The 10,010-nt window shown below is 37.3% G+C and overlaps 1 protein-coding gene across 1 annotated transcript in view; it reads right to left on the bottom strand.

Annotated features, from left to right (window-relative positions):
• The window catches only part of LOC102858271 (cadherin-18-like), a 634,275-nt gene that overhangs the window by 245,466 nt on the left and 378,799 nt on the right, over nt 1-10,010 (bottom strand). Inside the window, exon 4 of the mRNA XM_006895123.1 lies at nt 7,478-7,645. Within this exon, the coding sequence (XP_006895185.1) occupies nt 7,478-7,645 (168 nt within the window). The remainder of the gene's footprint in view (nt 1-7,477; nt 7,646-10,010) is intronic.

Raw genomic sequence — 10,010 nt, 5'->3', positions numbered from 1 at the left:
CATACAGTGTCTCCTTGCTCCATTCTGATGACTGCCTCCTGGTTCAAGTATAGGTTTTATTCAAGCATTGTCAAATGCCTATTATTCTCAGAGCCAGTCAAAGTTTGTTGTGATATACACAATCAAATGCCTTTCCATAGTCACTGAAACACAGACATTTCTCTGGAACGCTGTACTTTCAGCCAAGATCCATCCAACAACAGCTATAATATCCCTAGTATCATGGCCTCTTTTAAACCCAGCCTGCACACCTGGCAGTTCTCTGCTGATATGCTGCTTCAGTCATTTTTTGATAATTGGCAGCAGAATCTTGGTTACATGTGACATTAATGATGTTGTTCAATAATTTCCGCACTCTGTGAGTTCACCTTTCTTTGGAATGGGAACATATATAGATCTTCCGGTCAGTTGACCCAGGCCATAGTCTTCATAATCGTGTCATAGAGCTGGACAATGGCTAGGGATGATAGAAAGGGAATTGATACCTTTGAGCTGTGCTGGAGAAAGGTGTTCAATATACCATGGACTGCTAGGAGAACAAATGGGACTATCCTGGGGAAGGTGAAAGCAGGTTGCTTCTTGGAAGCAAAGATTCTGAAGCATTGTCTGATATACTTTGGACATGTTACAAGGAAGGACTGGGTCTTGGAGAGGGTCATCATGCTTGGGAGGGTGGAGAAACAATGCAAGAGAGAAAGACACATGACAACAACAACAACAATTATCATGTTTGTGAGAACAGAGTATCAAGATGCAAACAAAACAAGTTTTTCTTCTTTCAAACATATGCTTTTTATGTGTAAAGACATTATTTACACAAGTTGGATAAGAGGGTATAAACTATATTATAGCAATAATTACCCTTTCAAACAAAATATGTGAACATTATTTGCTTGATTTACACATTGTCTTAACAGTATACAGTACTTAGATATGAAAAACTGCACTTGAGTATACGATACTCCCAAAATAAGAGTATAATGGGTTCTATGTGCACATGAAGGTGTAACCTTTAATTGTTGTTGTTGTTGTTATGTGCCTTTGAGTCACCTGTGACTCATAGCAACCCTACACCAAGAGTCTCAAACTCCGAGCTTTCCTGTGTCAATCTCACTGTCTCTGACAAACCTATCCCCATTACCCTAGTCACTGAATGAATCCATCTCATAGACGGTATTCCTCTCCTGCGCTATCCCTCCACCCTCCCAAGCATGACATTCTTTTCTAGTGACTGGTCCCTCCATGCAACATGTCTATGTATGTCAGATGAAACTTTAGAATCCTTGCCTCCAAGAAGCAGCCTGGTTTAACTCTTTCTGGGACAAACCTGCTCATTCTCTTGGCAGTCTTGGTATAGTCAATATTCTTCTCCAACACTACAGCTCAAAGGCATCAATTCTCCTTCTCTCATCCATAGTCATTGTCCAGATCTCTGATGCTTAGAAAGTGATTGCAAAGACCATGGCCCATATCAGGTTCACCTTAATCTCCAGACTGACATTACTGCTCTTCAGTACTTTGGAGAGGTCTCTGACAACAGACTTTCCCAATGTAATTCAATGAAATGCAATTCATTTCCTGGCTGCTGGTTCTAAGAGTGTTGATTGTGGAACCAAGCAAAGTGAAGTTGTCAACAATCTCAATCTCTTCACCATCTATCACAATGCTGGCAATCAGCCCAGTGGTGAAAATCTTTGTATTCTTGAAATTGTTCAGCTTTGATCTATATCAAAGGCTTCACTCCTTGACCTTCTGCAACAAGAGCTTCAGGTCCTTCTCAGTTTCAATAAACAGTGTTGTGTCATCTGCATAATGCAGACTGTTGAGTCTACCTCTAATCCTGATGCCACATTTCTCCTCATAGAGCTCAGCCTCCCAGATAATCTATATATATTGAAAAGGTATGGTGATAAGACACGCCCCTGGCATACATCCTTTCCAATTTTGAAACATGCATTGCTTCGTTGCTCTCTTCTGATGACTGCCTCCTGGTCCAAGTATAGGTTTTGCATAGGCATAATCAAATGTTCGGGAATTTCCACTCTTCTCAGAGTCAGCCACACTTTGTTACGGCACACACAGTAAAATGGAAATCAAGAAAAAATTCAATCCTTGAGTTGCAATTCTTTGGTAAGAATGTTAAATGATTCAAGAAGTATTAAAAGAAGATGGAAAGAGTATATACAGTGTCATTGTACCAGAAGGAATTGGCAGACACAAAAAAATTTCATGAAACAATGTATCAACAAGAGCCTGTGGTGATGAAAGAAGTTGTTCAAGCTGCTCTGAAAGAATTGCCAAAAAAGATGGTCCCAGGAATTGATAGCGTTATCGATTGACATATTTCAAAATACAGACACTGCCCTGGATGTGCTCACCACGTTGTGCCAAGAAATCTGCAGGACAACTACCTGGCCAACTGACTGGAAGAGATCTATATTTGTTCCCATTCCAAAGAAAGGTGATCTGACAGAGTGTGGAAATTATCATACAGTATCATTGATATCACATGCAAGCAAGATTCTGCTGAAGATTATCCAAAAACAACTAGAACAACACATCAACAGAGGACTGCCAGAAATACCGACTGAGTTTAGAAGAGGCCATGGTACTAGGGATATTGTTGCTAATGTTAGATGGATCATGGCTGAAAGCAGGGAATACCAGAGGAATGTATATCTGTGTTTTGTTGATCTTTAATTGAATAGTCTTTGTTTAATTATTAACTCAAGATAAGTCTATGTGATGATTAATCTTTGTTGAATTGAGTAGACTTTTTCTTCTAATTGAACAAGGACAATACTGTCAATATTCCTGACTCTCTTGCTGCCTCTGATGGAAAAAGTATTTTTTTTCATCCTGAATTGTTGGCCCTTGCCTTTGCTTCTCTGTAGAGATTTTGTGATGACAATTATTTTCTCTGGTTCAGTCTTTTCCTTAGCAATAAGTGCACTGAACCTGTTTGCTTTACATTAAATTACAGCAGAAAGGTTACAACAGACTTATTTGCTTTGTCAGTTCATAGTATATTTTTAAAAAAGAAAAGAAAAAATTAAATTTTTTGCAAGGTTTTGTGTGCTGACATTAGAGTCAGGCACAGTAACAGTAAAAGAAAAGATGGGTCTATCAGACAGGTTAAAAAAGAGGTGTCAGAATAACTGTGAAAAGCTCATGCCACAAGAGAAACACTTAGAAACCTACTTGATCTCTATGAGTGGACATCTTTTTTATACATTTTTAATTATACACATATGCCTCACTCAGCTATCCACATAATTATGTCCCCAAGATGGAGATATTGTACAAAAGTTGGCATTATACAAAAATAGAAGATGCCTGCATCAAATCACAAAAATTAAGGATCATTGCCTCATCCCATAACTGCCTAAGTACAGCTCCTAAGCACACTGCCAAACACTGAGAAGAATAGCCCAACCAAGTTGACACATGACCTTAGCTATGACTGCTAACATTACTCTTATTTCACATCTAAGTAATTCTTTTCCAAGATGTACATTACTCTGGTACCAGAGTTAATCACTAATAGTCAGAGTAGTAGATTTTTATTAATGCCATCAGTATAAAATACTGGATAATGAAATAGTAGGTAAACGAGCAATTAAGTGTGTGTGTTGTTGTTGTTAGGTACCATCGAGTAGCAGGCGACTCATAGCGACCCTAGGAAGGGGAGTCCTCAATGCTTGGGTGTCTCTCATCCTCTCTCCAGGTTCATAGGGTATCTGAAGGCAAGCTATTGAGGAAGTGGATGCCACTCCTCCTTCCAAGCTTGTTTTAATAGGGGAGCTCCACCCCACTTTCAGTCAGCATTGGGTAACCAGCTATTATCGCATTTGACACATCAGTGTCACAGTGTTCAGCCTCACAGCAACCACAAGTTACCTCTGTAGGGCACCTGGTATACCAGCGCTATACGACCTGGAGGAATGTCTGAACAAAAACAATGAAAGACTGGCCTGAGGGCCACAGATTAAAAGTCACCCACCCTTGGCTTGGTAGTAAAGTGTGTTTAGATTTATTAAATCTATGGAAATAACTGAGCACAATACCTATATTAAGTCAATATTTGTCTGAGAATCATACAAGATTTCTCATAACATATAAAGCTATGCATCTCTGATGTCATTGTACTTAAAAATGGCAGGCTGTCAACCAAAAAGTTGATGGGTTACCAAAAAGTCCGTAAGTCAGTTGTTTAATTACACCAGTTGCTCTACAGAAGAAAGATGATTCTTGTTCTTTTAAAGATTTAAAATCTTAGAAAACCATTGGAAAGTTTCCAAGACTCAGAATCTACTCAGTGGTAGTATGTTCAGTTGTGTGTTTTGTTTTCTTTGTTTGTATTGTTTTGGGGAGAGGAGGGGAAATTGCTGGGTTTTTTTTAAGTTATTATATAGCTAGATGATGAGTTATAATGCTCATGGATAAATGAGAAAACAAAACCAAACCCATTTTTCTTTGGGTAGAAATCTGCTCATAGCAACCAGACCTGAAAGAACTGTCCCATTTGGTTTCCAAAGCTGTGAACTTGTTTTTTGGATTTCTTTTTTCTTTTGATTTGCAAACTTTCTTACTAGTCCTGAAGTCAGACATTTTTTTCACAGGCATTCACTTTTTGAGTTACTTACCGTTTCCCGTCTATGTGCCTCACAGTGTGTTTAATTCATTTACTGTTACACATTTCTTCTCTCTGTCTCCCTTCCCACTCCCTAGTCCTCTTTACAATGAATCTCTTGTTCCAGATTGTTGCCACACATCTAATGTCTAATCATACATTCCTCTCAGATAATTCTTCTCCTCTGCTTCAATGCTCTGAACTATTACAGAGCAAATTATCCCATCTTTCTCCAGGGGAGAAGTTACTGACTTCATACCTGTTAACCTTTTGGTCAGAAGCCCAACATATAACCACTGTGAATAATGTTGCATAAGTTATTTTGTACATGGTGACACCACATAAGTTTGCAACCAAACAATGTAATTAGTGTAACCTGAGTGTAATTTTTTTTTAAAATAAGTTAGATTGGAAGCACTAGAAGTTTACCATTTCCATACCAAAATTTTAAACATGTCTTCACACTTGCTGGATTTAGATTTGTCAGTTACTGAAATTCAGTATATTACTGAAAAAATATAGATTCATGTATATGAAAAGACTTCACCCAGAGAACATACGTTTATCCTGTTTTCTTGTAAGTTAATTGTCTTCACAATCAACTGATGTTTTGTAATTTTTAATTATAAAGCTATGAAAATATTTCTCCATGTTCATCATAATTTTACCAATTTTCAGTACATATATACAATGTTATTTGGCCTAGAGTTATTAAAAGTATTTTAGGGCATATAGTAAGAGAGAGTTGGAGATGCTGTCTATACTATAAAAAAATTTATTGTATCTTTATTATGTATTGAATTTGCAGTCAGTAAAGAGCATATATTAGTAGCATAATCACAAACAGTGTTGATACACTCTAAAGTTAAAAATTCAACATGCTATTTTAATCATAATAATATTTCTAGAGTTTAAAAATGTCATTTATTAATTTTATTTCTCTTAAATTTTTATAGTGAGAGCTCAGTTGGCCTAGTGGACAGAAAGTGATGTTACCAAACCAAAGGTGGGTAAAGTTAATCTGCAGCCCTCAGGCCTGATTTTAATAGTATTTGTCAAACATTCTTCTAAGTGGCATAGCACTGATCTGTCCATTTGCTGTACAAGGTAGCTTGTGGTTGCTGTGATTCTGAACACTGTGACACTGATGTGTCAAATGTGATAATGGTTACCCATGGTGGACAGTGTTTGGTGGAGCTCCCCAATTAAAACAAGCTGAGAAGCAGGAGTGGCATCCACTTCTGAAATAGCTTGCCTCTGTAAACCCTATGAACTTCAAGAAACAATGAAAGTTATACAAATGTTCAGGTTTTTCATTTACAGGTCACTATGTGTTGTCTACAATTGTTGTCTACAAATGTCTTGTCAATGGCACTTAACAACAACAACTTCATGCTCCTTCATCTTATAGAAATAATATAACTTGCTTTATCTGTATTTACATACACATGTGGAAATATTCTGTTGAATAAATGATAAAAGAAAAAGAAAAGGTGGCCTGTAATTTCTATGTTAAAACATACTTTAATACTTTTGCAAACACTTCAATAAAACTTCAGCAAATGCAGGGTAAAATTACTTAGCACCACTGTTGTTGTTGTTGTTGTTGTTGTTGTTGCTTACTGTAGAGTCAGGACCAACCCACAGCTGACCCTCCAAGGACAGTTTATTTACTTCAGAGGCAGTAAATCGCATGGGAGGACATTGTCCACCCTTCTTCTATTTGTACCACTACATAGGTTTTAGTATGCAATCATGATATCAGTGGAAACTAAAATTCTTCCCCCCAGTGGTATTTATGTTTATTTACCTTGATTTCTTATTAATTTTCATTAAAAGAGAACCCTAAGGGTATAAAAGTAAACCGTGAAGGCCCCAAGTTACCCAAAATTTCCATTTCCAAAGGGTATGGTGTGGTGAGGAATGACTAGTGAATCAAGTTACAGTGCTGTGTAGACATTGTTGTGGTAAGGGCTCCCTTAAGAAAGGTGCTACGCAGGACCTCAGACAGTGGGAACAGCAAAGGAGCTTAAGGGTTCAAAGGAAACAGTTGCGCAGGACAGGTAAGGGATGAGCAGTAGACTTTTATTAAAGTGTGACAGATAAATCTGGTGACAAGGAGCATGCTATACCGAGTGCAGGATACAAACCAGGGTTAAAAGTCAAAGTTCAGAAACTAAAGTTCTTAACACAGTATCTGTTACTTAACATTACATTGTTGTTAGGTGCCGTCGAGTCTTAGACGACTCATAACAACCCTATGAATGAAAGACATGAGCACTGTTCATAGAGTTTTTGGAGACAAGCCATTTCAAAAGTGGATGCCACTCCTGCTTCCAAGCTTGTTTTAATTGGGGAGCTCCACTGTTTACCATGGGTAACCATTATCACATTTGACACATCATTGTCACAGTGTTTAGCATCACAGCAACCGCAAGTTACCTCTGTAGAGCAATACACAGACCAGTGCTATACCACTCAGAAGAATATTTGTCAAAAGACAATTTAAACCAGGCCTGAGGGCTGCAGATTAAAATCACCCACCTTGGGCTTGGTAGCATCACTTTCTGTCCACTAGGCCAACATAGCTCTCTCTATGTTGTTTTGTTATTGTTGTTAGGTGCCGTGGAGTTGTAGACGACTCATAGTGACCCTATGAGAGAAAGACCTGAGCACTAATGTTAAGTAGTCAACTAGTTAAAATGTTGACTACTTAATATTAGGTGAAGTATTTTTTTTTACCACATCTGAAAGAAGGCCATATAGGAAAGATTTAAAAAAAAAAAGTAACATTTAGGATGACACTAGTAACAAAAAGTTAAGTAATATGAGATATGTACTTACTCTGAGGAAACCGAGGTGGGTTGTCATTGACATCAGTCAAGGTGATATTGACCGTAGTGGAGCCGGAAAGCCCTCCAACTTGTCCAGCCATGTCTTTGGCTTGAATGACCACTGAGTAGTGTTCCCTGGCTTCTCTGTCCATGTTATGTAAGGCAGTTCTGATGACTCCTGTAACACATATGAGGGGAAGCAGTATGAAGAGCATATAAAATGATAAGCCACATAAATGTTTTTGTTCTTCAAAAAGGACTTTTTAATAGCATAATTTATATTACTATTTTATATTGGTTTGCATACAAAATTCTTATACGTTGCTTCACGCATTCCTCTATTCACATTGTGTTCCATATTCTCATTCTCATGGATTGTGTTTTAAAAAATTATCATTACCATATGCCCACAATGGCCTCTTCCTCTTCAGGCCCCTACTCGATTTTTTTAATTCTTTCACCCTCTCCCTCTGCTCACTAAACTAGTAACCTTATATTTTCACATTAATGGTCTTATGCAGTGTTTGTCCTTAGGAAATTGAGTTAGTTCACTCAGCATAATTCCTTCCAACTTCTTTCATGTCATATGTTATTTTTCAACACCATTATACCTGAGTGCTGCATAGTATTTCATTGTGTCAAAATACCACAATTTTTCAATCCAGTTGGTTGTTGATGGATACTTGAGCTGTTTCTATTTCTTGCTATAGTGAATAATGCTGCTATGAACATCAGAGTACAAATTTTTATTTGTATCATGGTTTCATTCTGGGTATATTCCTTACGATGCAATAGCTTGGTCAAATGGAGTTTCTTGGTTCAGCTTTTTGAGGAAATGCCAAATTTCTTTCCAAAATTGTTGTACCATTTACAATCCCACCAACAGTGTATAAGAGTTCCCACCTCTCCACATTATTGTATTGCTTGCCATCCTATTAAACTTTGCCACTGCTACTGGGATGAGATTGTATCTCTTTACGGTTTTTATTTGCCATCTCTTATTATCAGTGATTTTGAGCATGTTTTCATGTGTCTGTTTGCTATCTGAGTGTCTTCCTCTGTGAAAACTCTTTCCATGTCTTTTGCTCATTTTGTAATTTGGTTATCAGTCTTGTTTTTTTTTTTTCTCCCGCAAGCTCTGTGGAGTTTATAACCTTTCATGTCGAGACCCTTCTCTGAAATTGCATTGCCATTTTTCCACCAGTCAATAGCTTTTCTTTTCACCTGATTAGTAAAAGTGTTTCATGCATAAGGAGACTTAATCTTCAGGAATTCTCATTCATTGATGTTGTCCTCTCCTACTTGTAAATTGCTGACTGCATTTTCTAGTCCCTTTATATCCTATTTTATGATAATGACAGTGATTTAACACTAACTGAAGCTCATTTAAGAATGGCTCATTGATACAGTTATTTAAAAATACATATTCAATTTTCTTCATTCCTGAAAAAATAAGAAACACTATTTTTTGGTATAAACATCCTCAAGAAGGGAGTTCTGAAATTCAGACCTAATTATTTTGCTCTAGATTAATCTTTCACAATTAGACTTCCCAAAAATGTCATTTGAGATGGTCATGTAGACTTGAGCAGATATAAGTGCTGATCTTTACTCAGTGGTTTATCTAGTTCTGTGCCAAGACAGTCAAATTTAATTATAGAAAGCATTTTACAAGGACAGATTCTCAAGCAAACTCAATGAGCAATAGTCATATTATAATTTATCAAAACTGAGAAACCCTCTATTTTCTTTCTAAAACAAACCCTTCCTCAGATCCATTTATAGAACCAAAATAAAGCAAGTAAAGCTATTGATTCAGAGCTCTCATGTGGAAGTACATTCCGTAAGTTAGAGTGATATCATACTTAGAGTGCTTTGTGATGGATAAGTGCTTCTGTTGAATAATTCAATAGAGAGATCAAGTGATTTTTCTACATCCATGGGCAGCCAGTCACATGTGCACACTCATAGAAGTAAGAACATTTGTAATTTTGGGCTTTTTTGTAACTTTGGCAAGCTCCAGCTGCATTTGTTAAAAATTATCTTGCCTATCAGGAGGGATCGTCCCCGGAAAAGGATTTCAAGTTTGTTGGACAAAGTGTCAAGTGGACAGTGAACAAAAAAGAGGAAGACTCTTAGTGAGATGAATTAACACAGAAGCTACAGTTAAAGCACAGAGTGATTGCATGATGACATAGCACCTGACGGTGTTACATTCAGTTTTGTGCAGAATCATGAGAAGCTGGAAACAACTCAACGATACCTATCAATAACAAGAGCCATTTCCTTCACATTTCTTCTGATTCATTGTGACACTGGCTGTGTCATATGAGAACTTCTCTATCAGATATGATAGATGGAGAAGAGATTGAGCTTGTTAACAATTACAGCTCGTTTGGTTCCACAATTCACACTCTTGAGACTAGCAGTCAAGAAATACAATATCAATTGAATTGGGAAAATCTACTGTCAGAGACCTCTCCAGGGTACTGAAGAGCAACAATGTCAATCTAGAGACTAAGGTGCACCTGATCCAGGCCATG

The sequence above is a fragment of the Elephantulus edwardii genome, unplaced genomic scaffold, assembly GCF_000299155.1.
Source record: "Elephantulus edwardii isolate Elephantulus edwardi_28Jun2011 unplaced genomic scaffold, EleEdw1.0 scaffold00159, whole genome shotgun sequence".
In the NCBI taxonomy this organism is placed as follows: Eukaryota; Metazoa; Chordata; class Mammalia; order Macroscelidea; family Macroscelididae; genus Elephantulus; species Elephantulus edwardii.
This window is presented reverse-complemented; position numbering and strand designations above follow the sequence as displayed.